At 40.2% G+C, this 20138-nt stretch overlaps 1 protein-coding gene across 4 annotated transcripts in view; it reads left to right on the top strand.

The window, feature by feature from the left end:
- Nucleotides 1-20138, top strand: part of LOC147253765 (CUB and sushi domain-containing protein 3-like) — a 246750-nt gene that overhangs the window by 224032 nt on the left and 2580 nt on the right. For all 4 annotated transcript variants that reach the window (XM_086219046.1, XM_086219048.1, XM_086219049.1 and 1 more), the window contains exons 61-69: nucleotides 4887-5060; nucleotides 5381-5454; nucleotides 8473-8584; nucleotides 14709-14888; nucleotides 15298-15363; nucleotides 17096-17254; nucleotides 18100-18212; nucleotides 18925-19012; nucleotides 19659-19800. In XM_086219046.1, the coding sequence (XP_086075172.1) occupies nucleotides 4887-5060; nucleotides 5381-5454; nucleotides 8473-8584; nucleotides 14709-14888; nucleotides 15298-15363; nucleotides 17096-17254; nucleotides 18100-18212; nucleotides 18925-19012; nucleotides 19659-19800 (1108 nt within the window). The remainder of the gene's footprint in view (nucleotides 1-4886; nucleotides 5061-5380; nucleotides 5455-8472; nucleotides 8585-14708; nucleotides 14889-15297; nucleotides 15364-17095; nucleotides 17255-18099; nucleotides 18213-18924; nucleotides 19013-19658; nucleotides 19801-20138) is intronic.

The following is a 20138-nucleotide window of genomic DNA, read 5'->3' on the forward strand; positions in this document are numbered from 1 at the left end:
CCAGTTAAATTGAAGCTCTTTTGGAATTTATGCCAATGATTCAATTTGTTTTTTATGAACTAGAATATGGTACAGTTTATTGCCCTCTTTTGTTGTTTTTGCGGCTCTAAATTTCCATATTGCACTTAGTTATCTTTACATAAGTCAATGTGAAGCCTGCAGTCTGAAGCCTGCAGTCTGATTTATACCAGTTTAACTGCGAAGGATTGAATTAGTCTGTTATGATTATATATCTGCTTTTGCACTAATAAAGGTGAACCTCCCAATTTTATCTAGGTGCATTGTTATCTCTACATTCTGGTCTGAGTTATATATGGTTACAATCTGGTCACTCACTGAATAAGGTTGGTAAATGTACCATGTCTACTGCTGTTATGATACTCAGTGTTAACCCGTAGCACACTACAATAACATTTCCACTTTAGCACCTCCAAATCAACCTCCCGCAGCTATGTGAGCATGTATCCCTTATGATCCATAATGTTGGATTCATGTTTGATGATTATAGTAGGAAAGTTGTTTTTGATATCATAAATACACTTAATTCTTCTGTTACACAAGCCCTTGAATTCTGGTTGCAATGCTAATAGACACTGACACATACTGATGTTATTCAATGTGGTCAATAACTGACCTCTGTAAAGAATCAGGTCCCCCTAAGCTTGTAGTTAGGGCAAGCTATCTTCCTGCTGTAATCATCTGAAGTAGAGGCAAGTATGTGATAAATTACTAAGGTTTGTGAAATGAAAATAAATGGAAAATGGAAAATAAAGACCAGGTCACATTTGGTGTAGAGAAAGCTATCATCTGTGCATTAAAATGTCTGCACAGAATAATCTACAGCAGTTTCAGGTATCAGTCCTCATAAATTGCTAAGTAATAATTATGTGGTAAATCTGCCTCAGTTTGCACTGCTCCTCCCACTGTAGTCACAAGCTCAGCAAGAAAAATCTGATTCTGCTCCATTATACATTTCTGATAGAAATGAAACATGGTAAGTTCATTGCATTTATTTTGGTGCTGACTGAATTTGAAGCCTCAGTCTTGCTTCTTGTTTGACATTAATGTTTTTCACTTACGTTGACCTTAGAAATATGAATGCAGTTCATACCCAGCACTTTGGCTGAATTGCTGCTCAGCAGTCCTGCAAATGATGGCATGACTTTGCATTCCTTAAAATCTCTTCTTTGTATTCATGTGCAGCCAATATGTGTTCGATGCATATTCATGTACCCCATCACAGCACATGAGAAACTGAGAGCAAGCAGCTCAGTGTCTGACAATTCTAGTTCATGTGTCTGCAGGGAGGACGCTGTCATCCCAACTTTGAATCTGGCCTTTGCATATTGATTAAAGACATTGATAATTCATCAACAAATGGAAGTGGATGTAAGAGACAGAGTTAGAAAAAGTCGCACGAGTCTCCTCTGTCTTGATCATCCACCCACACACACCCATGCAAGCACACACACATTTCAGGGAATAGAGCCATTTCTCTTATAAATCCATACAACAGGACATGATCTGTGGGTCTCCAGAGGCAGCCGACCAGTACCAGCAGCTGACCAGTACTGGCAGCCGACCATTACCGGCAGCCGACCAGTACCGGCAGGCCAAGCGGTGTGCAGCCATTGTGGTCGCTGAAGGCAGAGGATAGGCAAAAACTCAGGCACGGGAGGAGTTCAGTGAGGCCATGGAGAACGACTATCAGTCGGCTCCGAAAAGGGGGGGGGGGTGCAATTTGCCCACACTGACGAGAGGCTGCTGACGTCAACTGGGGAGATAATTGGACGTATTCCATGGAGGAAACAAAGTTGGGGGAATTCATTGGGTGGGTTGTCCAATCTTCGGGGCAGAAGTTGCTGAGGCATTGAAACAACTCTGCAGTGGCAGAGCTATGGGGGTGGATAAGATCAATCCATTGGTATCTTTAGGCTCTGGATGTTGTAGGACTGTCTTGGTTGACATGTCTCTGTAACATTGCATGGCCATCAGGGGCCGTGCCTTTGGAGTGACAGACCGGGGTGGTGGTCTCCCCTTTAAGAAAAGGGACCAGAGGCTGTGTTCCAACTATCAGGGGATCACTCTCCTCAGCCTCCCTGGAAAGGTCTACGCCAGGGTACTGGAGAGGAGGGTCAGGGCAATAGTCAAACCTCAGATCGAGGAGGAGCAACGTGGTTTTCATCCCAGCTGTGGAACCGTGGATCGGCTCTTCACCCTTGCTAGGGTGCTGAAATGGGCATAGGAGTTTGCCCAACCAGTTCACGTGTGCTTTGTGTATTTGGAGAAGGCTTATGACCATTTTCCCTGGAGCCCTCTGTGTGGGTTACTCCGGGAGTATGGGGTGGATGGCCCTTACAAAGGGCCATTCAGTCTTTCTATTGGAGGAGTGAGTCTGATTCGTGTTGCCTGCAGTAAGTCAGACTTTTTCCCAGTGAGGGTTGGACTCCACCAAGGCTGCCCTTTGTCACCGGTTCATAACTTTTATGGACAGAAATTCTAGGCGCAGCCGAGTGGTGGAGGGGGTCGAGTTTGGTGGCGGGAGGATGTCATCTCTGCTTTTTGCGGATGATGTGGTGCTCTTAGCTCCATCAAGCCACGACCTCCAGCTCTTGCTGGGGCAGTTCACAGCCGATTGTGAAGCGGCAGGGATGAGAATCAGCACCTCCAAGTCTGAGGCCATGGTCCTCAGCCAGAAAGGTTAGGCTGCCCACTCCAGGTCAGGGAAGAGGTCCTACCTCAGGTGGTAGAGCTTAAGTATCTCGGGGTCTTGTACACAAGTGAGAGTAGGATGGAGCGAGAGATTGACAGGCAAATTGGGGTAGCATCCGCAGTGATGAGGGTGCTAAACTAGTCCAATGTGGTAAAGAGGGAACTTAGCCAAAAGGCGAAGCTCTCATTTCACCGGTCAATCTATGTTCCAACCCTCACCTATGGTCATGAGCTTTGGATAATGACCGAAAGAACAAGATCACAAATACAAAAACAAGAGACAAGTTTCCTCTGCAGGGTGGCTGGGCTCTCCCTTAGAGATAGGGTGAGAAACTCAGTCATTCGGGAGGGACTCAGAGTGAAGCCGCTGCTCCATGTACCATGTCAAGGGAAGTCAGTTGAGGTGGTTCAGGCATCTGGTGAATATGCCTCCTGGACGCCTCCCTCGGGAGGTCTTCCAAGCATGTCTGACCGGGAGAAGGCCTCGGGGCCGACCCAGGACACGCTGGCGGGATTACATCTCTACAGCTGGCCTGGGAATGCCTTGGGATTCCCCCAGAAGAGCTGGTTGAAGTGGCTGGGGTGAGGAGAGTCTGGGCTTCCTTGCTGAGGCTGCTGCCCCCGTGACCCGGACCCAGATAAGCAGAGGACGACGAGACAGCAATACATCATTTCATTTCAGCTTGAAGCTTATGACGGATGTGTATCTCACCTCTTTGGCCTTTATTGTCTGAAAAATGCTATCTGAATACTAAGGAAATTCTAAGAATGACAAGAATCCTTTTGCATTGTCATCTGTGTCATATCAAACTCTTTTAACTGTTTGGCACTGGGAATGGGAAATACCTGTGGTATCGACAAACATATTTTCCAGGAAAAGATATGTCTCAGAATAAAAGGGTTTGTTTCTGAGATAGCAGTATTTGCAATAATGGCATAATCAGCCATTCCTGCAAGGACTGGATTCTAATCTCCTCCTTTACTAAATATCTATTATGTCAGGGATTTGCCGTATGAATTCCCTTTTGGTTCCTGACTTCTAGGATGAGAGCAACCAAGAACTTATCTCTTTCTGCAGACCTCTGTGTAGCTTGTGTCAGGTCTGGAGAAACTGCCATTCTCATTATTGGTTTTATCCCACTGTGCACTGACTTCATTACTGAATGCCATGACTCCCAGCTCTTGCCTCTCTTCTCTAACCCACTGAGGCTTTCAAAAGCTCCTACAGCTAAGAAAGAACTTTAACTGATCAGTATGATTATAAGACATTGATAAGTGAATATCAGTAAAATGGCTAGAAAGAGGCATGACAGACTGTTAAATGACAGTTTTCTCTCCCCATCTAAATCACTAAGGCTAAATTATTCCAGTCAATTTGATTAGATGTCTATAAGCAATAAATTGAAGGAGCAGCAGGGATAATCCAATAGCCCTCCTCTATTGAGGCTGTGGATTCAGTTCTATTAAAAAAAAAAAAAATCATTGGTGGGCAACAGCAGCCACAGATGGCACAAGTTGTGTTAGTCTTAAGGCCCTCTCTGGGAAATAAGTATTTCACTTACAAATTATGTTGATCTAAAATTGAGTGACATGACCTCCCTGATTCCCACTTTGCCGTCAAGATGAATATTCATACACCTGCTGTAACCACTCACCATCAAGGGTGATCGTTGGAAACAAAAAAATTATGAGACAAAGCAACAGATCCTGAAATGGGTACAGCAATGTGTCTACCCACATGCTATAATGTCAGTGCAATTCATGAATTCAGTCCATGAAGACTTAACAAATCACATAGAAGGAAAAAGATTTGGACAAGAAATCTGATTATGACTAAAAGCTCATTGAACAGAGCACCACTCAGTAGCACTGGGAACCATAGTGAACACATAACAGAGCAGCCCACACAATGTATTATTTTCACTACGTATTATTTCAGAATTAGATGTTAGACGGTCTGTTGAAGGCTGCATTCATATGAGCAGTTGTTGCAGTATTGTTTGTGTTGTGATGAACTAAAAAATAAACAAATGCAATTTTAGCAGAGGAATTGGGCAAGAACACTGAAATTAATCAATGGGAATGTGCACCAATGCGGTCATTCACTGCTGCTGCTGAAGGCTGACAGCACCAGCTTATCAATTTAGTTTAATTCTATGCATATGCCTTTACAGCCAAGTTCTGTGGAGATCCTGGTCTGCCAGCCAAAGGACGACGAGAAGGGCGCAGTTTCATTTTCAAGTCAGAGGTGACTTTTAGCTGCAGTGCTCCCTATCTGCTGGTGGGATCACCAACACGCATGTGCCAGGATGATGGGACCTGGAGTGGATCTCAGCCTCGTTGTATAGGTACTGAACACTAGCTTGAGTGGCTGTATATTTCAAATAGCTTTGTTAATTTTTTCTTCTGTGAGCGACCATGGAGAGATGTCATTTGTTACTGAGCGATGTTATCACAAGATACTTTGTAGAGATTCATTCTTCCAAGATGTTGAGAAGCCAAGGAATTCACATTCAAAGACATGGCTCTGTAATTCTGCTCATGTTACTGTGCCAGTCCAGTAATCCTCTGGTACACGATGCACCAGAGAGAAATTGCTTTATCATTATTCCTGATTGCCTCTCTGTCATATTCTCATTTTTACTCTCATCATGATTTCTTGTTCCAGAGTCAACAAGAACTACCTGTGAAAATCCAGGGACACCTGAGCATGGCTTCATTAATTACACAACAGGTTTTAAGGTACTAACTGGATTTGATACATTTCTTAACATATTGTGTGTTTAATACTGGGATGAATTTATTTTACAATGTATTTCAAAAGTGGATGTTCCTAGTGAACTGGAATCTAAACCAATGATTCCCAAACTGGGGTACATGTATAAAAACTTGCATGGGGGTATGCCAAAAATGTCTGAAGTATCTTTTCAGACTCCTTCATTATAAGTAAACCAGTATTTTGTGTTTTCCAAACACATCATCCCCAGCTCCTTCTCCTCCTCTGACTGGCTGTGATTGATTGCATTCCATACATCTTAGGCACCAATGACTAGACAATCAGAGGCAGTGGTTGAGGGGGTACACTTCAGGTAGTTGAATATTTCAGAGGGCAAAGGACTTAAAAAGAATATCTAAGCTAACTTACAACTAAGAGCACAGTCCATTTAATACTAGCAATACTAAAAGTGTTTGGTTTTACATTTTTGTTTTGTTTGTACAAAAGGACACTCATCCATAGTTGACTACTAGAAAATAATAAGATCTACATCAAGGCACAGTGACGCTGTTCTAGCAGTTCTTAATAATACGTCATACTTCTTGTCATTTTTTGTCATTGGTCACATAATAAAAGTTGAAATAAATGGTAGATTTTATAATTGTTTAAAAGCGCAGTAACAAACTCCAGTTGCACGTTAGCAGGTAAATGATAACAGAACAGCCTGACTCCCAATTCCATTCGGAGTAAATCAGGCGAATGGTCTCACCTGCATTGTTTGGTACTGTTATGAAAAACCTTGCAGCGGAAATTAAGCAATTAGCCATCATTGTTAGAATGTATGTTGTTACATTTGGTACTTTCACATATACAGATGATATTGTCCAATTTGCAGAGACTGAAAATGATCTTCAAAGTTCATTGAGTATTGCATGTAGCTGGTGTAGTCAATGGAGATTGAAGATAAAGATAAAACTCTGGTTGTGCATTTTAGGGAGATGAGACTTAAGACTCAATTTCAGTATTTTTTCTTCAAGACTCTAGTTCACAGTAAATATTTGGGACCTATTTTAGATGAATATCTTAAATATGAAATATTTAAATATAAATATATATATAAATATAAAATGAATATCTTAATATCTATGTGGTTAAAATGGCCCCAAAGATTTAGGCAAAGGAACTTTCAAAAACATTTTGCAAAGTTTGTTGTAAACCAATCTGAAAACATACATTTCAATTAAATGTCTCCATTAGATGTAGTATCCTGCCTCTGGTGGCTACAGTAGGTGCTGCCATTCTGACCAGGTGCTGCCAATCCATTCCCGAAGAGAGCAAAAATTGACACTAATGTGGTCTTGAAGAGGTTGAGGTTGTTGTTATTGTCTGATTCTGAGTTTGAACAGCTAGCACCTCTCTATGTTTACATGCTCTACCTGTGCCTTTGTTTGAGTGCTTCCTCTTCCATGTTAGCTCAATGACTGCAGGGATAGGTTCTGAGCTACACCCCCCCCCCCCCCCACCCACACACACACACACACCACACCACACCACACCACACCACACCACACCACACCACCCCACCCATGGCACCAAACAGGATAAGTGGGATGTATGATGGATGGATGAATTTATAACAATGCTAAGCTTTCCTTAGAATGTCTACTGAACATCCTGATCTATTTTCTTTGTCAGACTGCAGTTCTTGTTTATGCTCCTTCCAGCTCAATTATTGTTGAATGCTTAACAGGAGTGTATGAGGGCGCATTATGTTAAAAGCACAGATTTTGTCTTGGATGTGTTGAGTAATGTTCTATAACTGCTGTCTAAGCAGCAGGATGTTGGTTATATTTGGTTTGGCATAGTTCATTCCATATGAACCTCTATTATATATCGTCTAGGCTCTCATTTTGTTATTGTGTTTTGCTCTCGTTTGTGTTGTAGATGCCAGCAAATGCAGGTTGGGCATCCTCTGATGTGTGACACTCTGAATAAAAATAAATACCAAATTCACTGCACACTACATAATACTATATACGATCCTATGCTTCACTAAACAGCCAATCTCGCAATGCTTGATATGTGAAGCTTTTGTGCCTTAAAGGCAGACATAGATGAATGTGAACAAGTAAAACCTAATCAAAGAACCATTCAAAGCTTGCAGCTTTTCACTGTTACCTGTACCGTGCTTGTTTTGCAGTGTTTCCAATGGATGTTCCAGGTTAAATCATTCGATTATGAAATGTTGGTGCAGGGAGATGGCAGTGGCTCGACTCATCCTGCTTGCTGGCTGTTGATCAACTGAATTTGTCCTCTGTTGTGAATCTCTGACAATAAGCATTCTGTAATAATGTGTACTGAATTAGTTTGAAAAACTTCACTGTTAATTTAGAATTCCACGGAATAAATAAATCACAATTAAAATTAAATGAATGTATTTCGTTATAATTAGACAGTGGCCTAAGTTGTTGTTTTGTTTTCTGAGTGTTCAAAATAAGCTGTATCATCACATCATCACTAATGGCCCGTGCTCAGCAGCTCCACTGAGATATGTTAAATCAGTGCATTTCATTTATTTTCCTCCCTGTTGCTTTCAGAGTGTCACTTACATGATAACTGTAAACAGTATTCAGCAGGATATCAGATATCCGTCTCAAATGAAACTAGAAGCTGCTCAATATTTGGATCAGTGCCTTTAACTACTATTTTAACTAATTTTTCTGCATTACTGAACAACTTTACCGAGGATTTCATACAATCAAATAAGAAACTCCTGTGCATAGGAATTGACAGGGATGGTCACCAAATATGTTATTTATTAAATTAAAAGACATCACAACATTTTGGCTGTATATTTGCTTTTACAAAAGAGGCAGCTCATTTTGCCTCAAGGTGAACTCTTTATTTTCCTTCTCAAAGCACAGATAATCATTGATAAAATAACATTTTCGTCAAGCTCTTTAGATTTGATGCTGGTAGCCTATTGATATTTCCATCAGTGTATTGACTCTCCACACTTTATTCAACTGTCTGTTGGTGCCTAGGTGGGCAGCAGAGTAGAGTTCCAGTGCCAGCAGGGACACATATTGCAAGGCTCCACCACCCGGCTCTGTTTGCCAGATCTCACCTGGACTGGCATCCAGCCTACCTGTGTCCGTGAGTGAAACTTCTCCACACACTCAGTATATCTTTCTGTCTGTCTCTGCTGGCATCTTGTCACTGCTTGTCCATCGTAGCTCCTCAGCCCACCCTCCTCCTCTGTCTAGGGTTCCCTTGTGGTCCAGCATCTTTATTCACTCCTGACCTTAGCCACCTCAGTAAATTGCAGCTAATGCCTCAATCAGCCTGCTATCCCAGCTTCTCTGAGAGTGAGGTGTTGATGGTGATAACTGTCTTTCTTTTTCAATGACCTGAACTGCAACCAACTCCAAACAAAGGTCCTACACTTGCTCAGTTGCTTTGCTGAGCCAGCTGCTTTTCAAATACGTTGTGGAATCCAGAATTTTAGTGGAATCCCTTGCAGCCACAGAATCTTTCATTGAAATATTACCAATTCAGCTGTGCTATAGTCTGCATTTTTCTACACACTCCTAGTATAAGCACTTGAGGTCTGTGATGATACAGATGAACAGTTTCAAATGGTATTTTGTAATCTTGATTTCATAACTACCCCAATATGTAACACCCACTTGAATTTCCTGGAGACATTTATGCTGAGGAAGCAGATGCATTGTAGTACCCTACTTCCTTCTCTGTATGAGCTACTCTGCAGTAGGGCTGTGTGTGTGTGTGTGTGTGTGTGTGTGTGTGTGTGTCTGTGTGTGTCTGTGTGTGTCTGTGTGTGTGTGTGTGTGTGTGTGTGATAAGTGTAAACAGTATTCAGTGTGTGTGTGTTATTGTGTGTATGTGTGCATTGTAAGTGGACGGAAAATGTTCTAACAGAGGGAAACTGTTAGATGGATAGGTGATGAGAATACTAGAGCATGTATGTGATGTCTTTGTATTGATCATACACTCAGATGCAACTTTATTTGCCTGAAGAAATGAATTTAATACAACATTGTGGCTATAAATCCTTTCTTTGTAAAGATGATTATGAGTGCTTTAGTGCTCAATCCTGGTTTTGATTCAGTTACAGTTTGCAGGCACGTTGTATTATGTTGTGTTGGACTGACTTTGTAAAGGAGTGCATGAAGGTAAAGAAAACACACCAAGCATGAGAATAAAACACAAGGTATTTTAAGAATGCTAACTTTTTAAAATTCAAAATCCTCATGTATTTATTTTGTTATAGATTTGAACATAACATCATTCATAATTGCCATGGTTTTATGATCATGTATAAAGTTTATTTTCTGCTTCAAAATTTCTTAAAAGGTTCATTATTTAGTAGATAGCAGCCAAAGAACAATCAAAAAAACTAGAAGTGTGCATATCCCCAGATTCTGATCGCTGCCAATACCAAATATGATTGTTGGTGGTAGTTTGTGTAAAGTTACATGAGGCTCTGACCACTTTAAATAGTCAAACAGTTTTAACGTGATAACGAGTTTCTCAGTTTCCCATGTGGGGAGAGAAATGGGTTTTGATATTAGTTTGAGTTTATGAATGGTGTATATATCTTCATACAAAAGTCACATGTCAGTAGAACCTTGGTGGTGCAGACCTTAGATGAGGGTAGTTTGCTTGTTGTTCACTGACAAAGCCTTAATTACATCTGAGCTCAGAAATACATCAACTGTGGTAATCACAACCTCTGTAAACTCCTGCTGCAGGCAGGAGGAGTCAGCATCTCATGATCATAAACTCCATAGGCAGTGAGCAGAGTTCAGGCATCACCTCCGTATCAAAGCAGCACTATTTGTTGATATAGACAGCCAGCCCACCCCCTTGTTGTTTGCAAGTGATGCTGCTCTGTCCACCTTGTGTAACCTCTCTGGCTGGATCTCAGTGTCTCTGGCAAAAATACAAATAGAAATCCAGCGGTTCTTTATACCACACTGATAAGCCCTTCGAAGATTCATGAGCGAACATTAGCCAGCACTAACTTTCCTGTTATTGAACATTAATTCTTCCGATAAAATCCTGGGGATCCCAAATGCAAAGCTTATAGTAATATGGAAATTCATTTGCAAGTTGGACCTCTGTATTTTGGAAGGTCATAATTGAATTGAATCAACAGCATCTTAACATGCCAGTGCCAAGAGGTGGACACCCCTGAGTCAAATCCTAGATAAATCTAGTTTTGTTCAAAAAAGAAGAGCTAGGTTTATTGGATGTAACCTTGTTCTGGAATTGACATAAACAATATAATGTATGTTAGCATAGACTCAACATGCATTAAAATATCAAGCAACATTGTGAAAATAGTTGTAGTTTTGTCACATTCCCAATGAAAGCAAAATAAACATAAATAACACATTGTATAACCTTTTTATGGGACTCTGATGTAATAACGTCACCAGCTAGAGTACAGGTTGACAGCTAGCAGAGGTTTCATTCATAGTTATAACATTTTTTGGCTTTTAGCTCTCCCAATGTGCTCCATTCAGCAGATGCACTTTCTTTGCCATGTTTGTCTGTCCGTCTCTACCGAGACTGCAGCCTGCAGCTGCTACTGTCTATCACCTATAGATGGTGGTGCATCTGAGTGATGAGCACGTGACCGTGTGGCATGTCTGATGTGTTCACTGTTACATCCCCGTCAGGCTTTGGCAGGGGTCGGCAAGCTTAAACACTCGAAGAGCCATTTGGACCTGATTACCATGGAAAAGAAAACATCAGGAGCCACAAAACCCTTTTGACATCTAAAATGAAGATAAAACTGCATACATCATTTTTTTTACGTGAAATCAATGAACTTCTCCAGAGAAAACAAAATTTTATTTCTACATGCAACAAACGCTTCTTCGGAAACTCTGTTCTTGGATTTCTCCATGGGTGGGCTACCAGGGATCATAAAGTTCAATAAATTGCGGTCCGGCAGGTGTCACACATCTGCGATTGTAAGGAGAATTTTGTAAGTCAAGAAATTGAACACATATTATTTTGACGTTAAAACCATAACCTTCAAATTCAGAATTACATTAAAAAGTGACAAATTAAAACAAAACAAATTTAAATCAAATACTCATTATTTGCTTTGCAAAGTCACTGAGAGCCGCAGCAAAGGGATGAAAGAGCCAAATGTGGCTCCAGAGCCGCGGGTTGCCGACCAATGGGCTAGGGGATGGGCGGAGAGGTAAAGTAAAACTTTGCAAAAGAAGAGGGAAACAGATTCCATACATAAACCACTAATGTTTATTAACAATGCCAATTTAATGTAATCCCTCTCCTAAATCTATGAAAAGGCCAATCTGTACAAGGGATTATAAAGAAACAATGGTAAGGTCGCTTTGGCATTCATGCAGTTGCTGATCAGGAGTTGCCTCAGGTGCTCTTCATCACTCAAAGATGCAAGGTGGGAAAGATGTCACCTTCAAAACAAAATACACACAACAGTAGTTGCCTGGACAACATATATATTTAGTCTGTATAAAATTGGTGACTGAATTTTATTGTCCATCCATCTTGTTCATCGTGTACAACACCCTGTGTTGATGAAGTAATGCTTCAGCTTAAAACTGATGATAAGGACGAATGTTCAGAAAATATTGAAGAGCACCGCTTCAAGAGCATGCACCAGAAAAGGGCTTAGATGTACCAATTTACAGGCTCACCACTGAAGCATTTTATTGAGCTTTGTTTGTTGGAGTTTAATGCCTGCCCAAAATATTGTATTCATTTAAAGACTGTGGAAAAGAAGAAAATATTTTTTAAGTGCTAAAAGTGTGTAATGCTGAACTGCAGTAAAGACCAGAATAACAAAAACTTATTTGTGAAAGATTACAAACTTGAATAATATGTAAGTAATATGTCCCTAAAAAGTAGACATCATTCTGCATAGCAGGTTTGTGGTATACCACCAATAAGTGGAAGACTTCAAGATTGACCGCAATAAAAATGTATCTGTATGTAACTTTTCTTCCATCTTGAACTAACTCCTGGAGTTTTAATTTACAAGAGTTTTTATTTGTGTCTGAATATTTCCATTTTGGATCATGTGAATAAGATTTTTCCTTATTCATTCATTCATTCCTATATCTTATACAGTGAGGAAAGCTAACAGTGCAAAAAAGAGCTTTTAGAAAGCCATTGTAACAATCCAACAATAGTGATGTCCTCTTGACCTTTTTCTGCTCCCTCAGTCTGTTGCTGGCTAACCTCTCTTGTTCACACAGGAATCCATCAGCAGGGCTGTCTGTGAGTCAGCCTCTATCTCTCTCTCACTCTGTCCATGTCCCTTACGAATGCACTCTATCTTTATCAGAGTCACCAGCTTTGAAAAAAGAACATCACATCACATGTTGGTGTGTGACAGAATAACTGGATGTGTCTTTTGAGGCCTTTTGCACTCTCAGGAGTGAAGCCTTCTGTATAAATAAATGTGGCACTCTTAACAGAGCTTGATGAGGGATGTGACATCTGCCTTGGAAGTGTCTTCACTATTCATGGTCTACAAACTCTATAACTGCCCTGGACATGTGCTGACAGTTCGTCAATTTAAATGGGCTTCATAAACGTGTGCTTTGGCTGCAAGATGACAGTTTATTTATCATTATATATTTATTTAGGTCCCCAAACTTGTCATTGACTGCGTCTCTGCTTTAATGATGTTTCATAAATGCCTAAATAGATTTCCTTGTGCCAAATTCGTCAACTCATTGAAAAAGTTCTTGGAAGCGCACACATTTTTCTTACACTCCATGTTTTCTCTTTGTAAAACTGCATTTACAGTGCAGTACATTGGCAGAGTTATAACATTACTTTTCCACTCAATTTCTGTTGTGGGGTCAAACTTATACCTGAATGTGCACAATATGCAAAATAAGATTACCTTTTCAAACACAAACAAGAGATTTTCATCCAGCCTCCTCATCTTTCATGGAATCCAGAAACTAGGTTTCATCCTGGCATCCCTTCCACACCCTATTGCCACTAATGTCATTAAGACACCATGAAATACTGAATTGGTACTGTGACTCGCTCGCAGCTGTCTCCCATTTGACAGCTGGCAACGTATTCTTTCACTCACAAGATTCAAAATTATTTTGCTGTTTTCACATTATTTTTGAGGCCTCTGAGCCTGCATGGTAAACTCATCAGGGTTTTGGTGATGCAGGTGATTTGCATAAATTTTGGTTCTGTGGAGAGTTTGTTGATGTGACCAATTGTAGAATGTATACTCAACCCACTCCTGTGAAAATGACACTATTAAATATGGTCTCCAAGGGGCTGTTTTAGCAAGACCGCAGTCACGGCTTTTGTCCTGATTTTCTGATTCAGCTAAAGCTGTACTAAGCTTTTACTGCCTACCTCACTAGCTTCCTTTTTTTGGCAGCAATGTTAAATAATATAGAAAGTATGTAATATTATAAATCTAAATTGGTTTCACATTAAATTACATTAAACTAGTTCATAGAAACTTTCGATCCAGCAGGACATATACAGTCAGTGTTTGTGCAACACGTTTCAGTTTAAACTAGCTTGTTTGACTTCAACTAGGTGTAATCCACCTATTGGTCAGTCTTACAGTCTGATGATGGGTAATATTTCCTCATGGTTTAGATTCCATGTGCTTCACTTAGGGTTTGGGGCTCAGGTTAAGTTGTCGCTATGGATGCAAGTGAATGGAATGTCCTAACAAGGATATCTTTGCAACCTGTGTGGATGGTTGGGTGTACCTGATATTTGTTACCAAGTGGAAACTTTTCTAAAACTATCAGTAAACTCAGCAGAATCCCCAGTCCTCATGGAGAATAAAGAAGGGTCCTAATGTTGCCAAATATTGTGTGTGTGTGTGTGTGTGTGTGTGTGTGTCTGTATGTGTGTGTGTGTGTGTATCCTGCATATATATACATGATACATATATACATACATATACTGAATATCATGTGTATATATAAATATATATATGATGCATACTGTGTATAATTTGAAATGTCTGTTCTTCTCTTTTTTAGCTATTACTTTTTAAATCCTCCTTTTCTCCCCTCCTGACAGTTTAATCATCTTCTTGTCTGTGTGTGTGAGTGTGAGTGAGTGTGTGTGTGTGTGTGTGTGTGTGTGTGTGTGCGTGTGTCTGTGTCTGTGTGAGTCCTCTCGGTCCATTTGTATGCATGTGGGTGATAATGTGAGTGTGTGTGTGTGCTAATGTGTCTGCCCTCTGCTTGCTCTCCAGCTCATTCTTGCAAGCAGCCACGCAGCCCAGCCAACGTTGATGTTGTGGGTCTGGACCTGCCCTCCTATGGTTACACACTGGTGTACACCTGTCAGCGAGGTTATTTCCTTTCGGGGGGCTCAGAGCACCGCGTCTGCCGCTCTGATGGTAGCTGGACCGGCAAGGTGCCAGTGTGCAGAGGTACGTAGTCAGCAGAGGTCTACAAGGGCACACGATGAAGAAATTGTTCATAGGGGTAGCAGCAGATGAAATATTCAGGGGGCTGGGAGGAGTGTGTACCCCTATGTGTGCTCCATTATTCTAAATCAATCCTATTTATCACCACTGCTCAATCTTATTTTCAAAATAAACACTAAAGCACTGAGGTTTGTACTGTACCTAATGTGTGACTGCATTCAGATTCTTTCAAATTCAAGTTTTTTTGCAGTGTGTTGATTTCTAAATATTTATACAAGAACAGAGCCACTAGAGATCTTGATGAACAGCATGTACAGTTGAGCAGTGTTTACTTTCCCAGCATCCTCTGGCTGTGATGCCTTGCTTTGAATCAGTGCAGCTTCATTACATCCATATTTATATTCTCCTGCAGTTGGGTCCAAATCACATGAGAAAACTGTCAAACCAGTACCAGGGACACCAAGCCCTAAAATAAATGGTGAGTTTTGAAGTCCTTTGCCTGTTCATGTGTTGGCAGATATCAGTCCTGCAGCTGTATTTTTTAGTGCCGGCAGCTCACTGTTCTCACTCTATTCTCACAGACTGTTGGCAATGTGTTTTCACATGATCTCTACTCAGTGTTAAAAGTGATGTCTGACATTATAGAGTGGTTAGATCAGTCAATGAATCAGAATCACACAATAAATATTTCACCGTTTCTCTGAAAGTTATATTTAGCCTTGCTCTTCAATGTCAGCAGGCATAGAGGAAATTACTTAACATGACCTGTACTTTTGCTTGTATTTTGATACATACAACAAACGAGTTTATGTTCATTACCACCTTTTTGCAGTCATTGTAAGGTATTAAGAGTAATTTGAATCCTTGGAGAAGGGAAGGAGATGTATTGAAATCAGTGAATAATTGGAACATTTGTTACAATGAGAGAAATACTTCACAATATTGCCATGTGACTAGTAAGCACTTAGTGTTGATGATGTTAATATTAAAAAAAAGAACTCTTTCTTGACCACCAGTGACCACTGTAAAATAATTAAAGCTGTGTACTTCTTCAGCATGTGTAGGAATTACAAGCAATTAAGGCACACAACAGGTTACAGCATAATCTCACTAACGATTGCCAACATATTAGGACCCCATCTTCCCCTTTAGCAAGTATTTTGTGGGACGAAACTCCTTCAGAGATGGTTTTAAAAGTGAAAGTGTATGTTCGGCTTGCAGTTCTTTAGTAGATTGTAGCTAAATCCCTGATTGGCTGTGTAGTTTCCCTCCTGTGCTTGCACTGTCATAGATCGGATTTACTGCTTCCTATTTCATTTGAGCTGCTTAAGAGTCGTTTTAACATACTGCTGATGAAAACTCAACATTACTTGATTTACGGCTTCCTAATAAAAGCTTAAAAATAATAATGATTTGGGGTTTTATCGTATATATATATATATACATATAGAGCAAATGAAGTGTGTTTATCCACCATTTTACCATCGCCTCTTTGACCGCTAGTTACTGCCTTGGATCAGCAGCTGATCAATGACTTACGGCCAACATGTAACATCAGTTACTGAACACACCTTCCAGTGGGCAGTCCTGATGTGATGGAGGTGCAAAGTGCTGAGGTGACGCCAGTTAAAGGCGAGCCAGCACATATTTAAAATAGGCCTTGAGTTTTTTTATTGTTGTATTGTTGCTGTATGTTTATGATATGAATTAAACAAGACATAAGAAGTACACGTCATTGTAAGTGCTGTTGCCAGATTTATTTCCTGTCACTTGTTACAGTCATATTTCCTAGTGATACTAAGTACTAGCAGTTAATGACAGGTCTATAGAATGACCCCAATAGTGTGTTACTGCTGAAAAGTTCTGCAGAGTTCATGGAGTGAGTCCAGTGTTGTATCTGTCAGAACGTATTAAATTAACATTAATTAAGATAGTCGAAGCATATCAGAAATGGGATATTATTCAAATTGAATGAAAAGATTGCTATCAGCTGTTTGATGTGTTGATTCAGCTGCATATCTAATTTCCATTTTTCTGCTTGAGTGCGCATTAAATGCACACACAGTACTGACTTGGTGTCTGTATAAAAATAGATGCATGTTACACACAGATGGTTAATAGCAATGGTAACTTTTAATATTTGCTTTTATTTAATTTTTTGACACATCAATTTAAAGGAAGTAATTAACAAGACTTGTCCCCCCCTTTAGTGCCCGATGATGTCTTTGCCCCTGATTTCATCTGGAAGGGTTCCTATGATTACAAGGGACAGAAACAGCCAATGACTTTGACAGTCACAAGCTTTAATGCCTCAACGGGGAAAGTCAATGTAACTTTAACCGACAGTAGCATGGAGTTTCTACTCTCTGGTGAGTCATCTATAAATCATCTGTCTTCTGCTTCCTCCCCACTGCCTCCCCTTTCCTCCTCTCACTACTTTTGTGTGTCACTTCCATTTATGCGGAGGGTGCCTCGTGTCAATCAGTCAATCACCAAATGATCTCATGCATGAGGGTGGAAATTAACTATTGGCTCTAAAGACAGATGTATTAGTCTCCACTGACATACTGCCTATTCAAGTGTCACTAGTCTCCTCCTCTCCTCTCTTGACTGTTTCCTCATCTGTTCTTGTGCCTCCATCATCTCTTCTCAGTGCTGCTGTGTCAGCTGTAGCTGGAGGTGTTATGTTTTCAGGCGTCCGTCCTATCTATTTGATACTTCAGGAATGTCTGGAGGAAATTTCTTCATTTTTGGTATAAGACTGAAGGATGAACTGATGCGATTTTGGTGGTCAAAATCTTTTTTAGCCATCAGTCAAGATTCATATGCTGACGGTACACAATTTTACCCTGATGTCTGGTAGGAGGAAATGATTATAGGATGGCCTTTTATTCATCAGAAATACATTTCTGGCCATTATTCAACTACATAACTCAGGAACAGAAGGGGCACGCTTAATACCATCATATAAGATTCGTTCAAAGTTATCATTGCGTGTACCATAACCTCTGGACAGATGTGGGTGTGAACTGCTACTTGACTGCTTGGTGGAGGCATACCATCACTAGGCAGTAATTCTGGTTATTTGTATTCCCTCTGTATTTCTCTCTGCTCCTTTTTTTTTGTTTGTTTTTAATCATTCTCCCCCACCCAAATTGCCTCATCTTTTTACTCGCATCATTTCTCTTCATGCCTCTTGTCTTTTTCTTTGTAGGAGTGTACAAGCGCCAGGAGGCACGCTTAATGCTCCTGCTGTACCAGATGAGAGCGCTGGCCCACAGCTCCTTGAGCAGGATTACCGATGAGACCTGGGCAATGGATGGATTTGTGAGTATATGCAGGAATTTGAAGCTGCTGGCCAGTGATCTTTTAAGAATAACGAAGAGCTGTGACTGTGTTTTATCAATTCCCTTTTTTTCCTATTTATTTTCAGTCTGACAGACAAGTAGATTATTGCTGGCTATGGGGCTGGAAACACATTGATGCCAAAAATAAGCCTTCCGTGGATTAAATCAAATAAAACGTTTCCTCATTATTACATTTTTCTCATCCCAATTACTGTGCCAACATAGTGAAAATCCCTATCAATTTTTAGAAACTGCGACAACAAAGTAAACAGTCATTTCCTTGCTTATTATCTATTTCTGTTTAGATATATTTTCTTTTGGCTGTTGCAGCAGACTGACTGTGTGAACCATCAGAGTATTTCCCCATTCACATTTAGCTGAATACAGTACTCTCAGACACTTACATGACAAGGGACCTGGAACGCCTGGTAAACAAGTTCCTCTTCTTGAATAAACCTCAATGTCCATGTAATAATGGCATGGGGCAGACTGAGCTACTTAGGTTATTTATAGCATCCTGCACAGCTTCAAAATCAAAAGGGTTATTTTTGAATGTTACATGACAGAATTTGTCTTCCTAAAAACAGTGCATGTGTTGTGTTGTGTTCAGTAGATACAACAATCACTTGTTTGCTAAGAAAAATCAGATTTTATTTGTTCAGTTGAAACAAGCTCTATTTTGTATCTGCTAGGTTTCAGCTGAGCCTGAGGGAGGCAGCTATGTGTTCCAAGGCTTCATACAGGGTAAAGACTATGGACAGTTTGGACTACAGAGACTTGGTATGTGTCTTTTCAATACAATAATTGGTGACATTTGTCACCACTCCTCTTCCACGTCAAGATCAACATAACGTGTGTTGGAAATGCAAACAAATTTACCGTGTGAACAAAGGCTCATGACTTCTTATGAGATACATTATCATTTCAAATCAGTGGAGTGATAGGTTTATTTCAAATGTCTTTTTTTTAATCACAAATTGGGATCCACAAAGATTTGTACATTTGTGTCTTAAGTGTTCTTTGGTAACATTTTTCCCACTGGCAAATATTTAGAACAATGCAGGGCCATTATATTTGTTGTTGACTGATGGCGCCATTCAGCAGCTTATTGTCCTCCTCCATGTCATTGTCCTTCATTTCTTCCTGCTCAACATTGTCATTAACTCATGATCGTCTTCAAAAAGATCATCACAGTTGCAGTGATAATTATAAGTGTGATCATCGTTGTCATCTTTATCAACCAGTGGCTACAGCTCGTCCTCACTCTGATCATCTTCCTCATCATCATCATCATCACCTCCGTCACCAGCACAATACGTATCTTTACGCGATTTGTTGCATCATTTTGTTGGTTAATTTAAATGTATCTATCATTTATTAACTGTGTGTTGTGTTACTATAGCTAATAAAATGTTTTTTCTTTCAGGTTTAAGTGTGAGAGAGAATGTTACACTCCCTGATACAGAAACCAACACATCTACCAACAGCAGCTCTGTTGCTGTTGCAATCCTCGTGCCTTTCTTTGCCCTCATCTTTGCAGGACTTGGTTTTTATCTCTACAAACAGCGGTATGTAGTCGATCTTGGTGTTTCACATGCTAGGTTGTGACCTCAATTAAAGTCCCACTCTATGTGTTTGGTTTCTGTGCCAGGAAGGGGGGAATATATATATTCATAAAGATGAAGAAAAAGTGCTGCACACCTACAAATGATTGTTGATCTTGAAGAGGGCTTTTGTGCAGAAATGTTATTGGAAATAAAATGATAAATGAATATATGTATGTGTTAAACGTCAACCTCTCAGCGTACCACTTGGTGTATATTTCTTTTCCACTTTATCACAAACCCGTGTCTCAGGCGTGTCTCTGAGTTTTAACTTCACCCAAAAGAGTATAAGAACTCACAAA

The sequence above is a fragment of the Aulostomus chinensis genome, chromosome 11, assembly GCF_037954235.1.
Source record: "Aulostomus chinensis isolate RoL2024-O1b breed Wild chromosome 11, RoL_Achi_v1.0, whole genome shotgun sequence".
Lineage (NCBI taxonomy): Eukaryota > Metazoa > Chordata > Actinopteri > Syngnathiformes > Aulostomidae > Aulostomus > Aulostomus chinensis.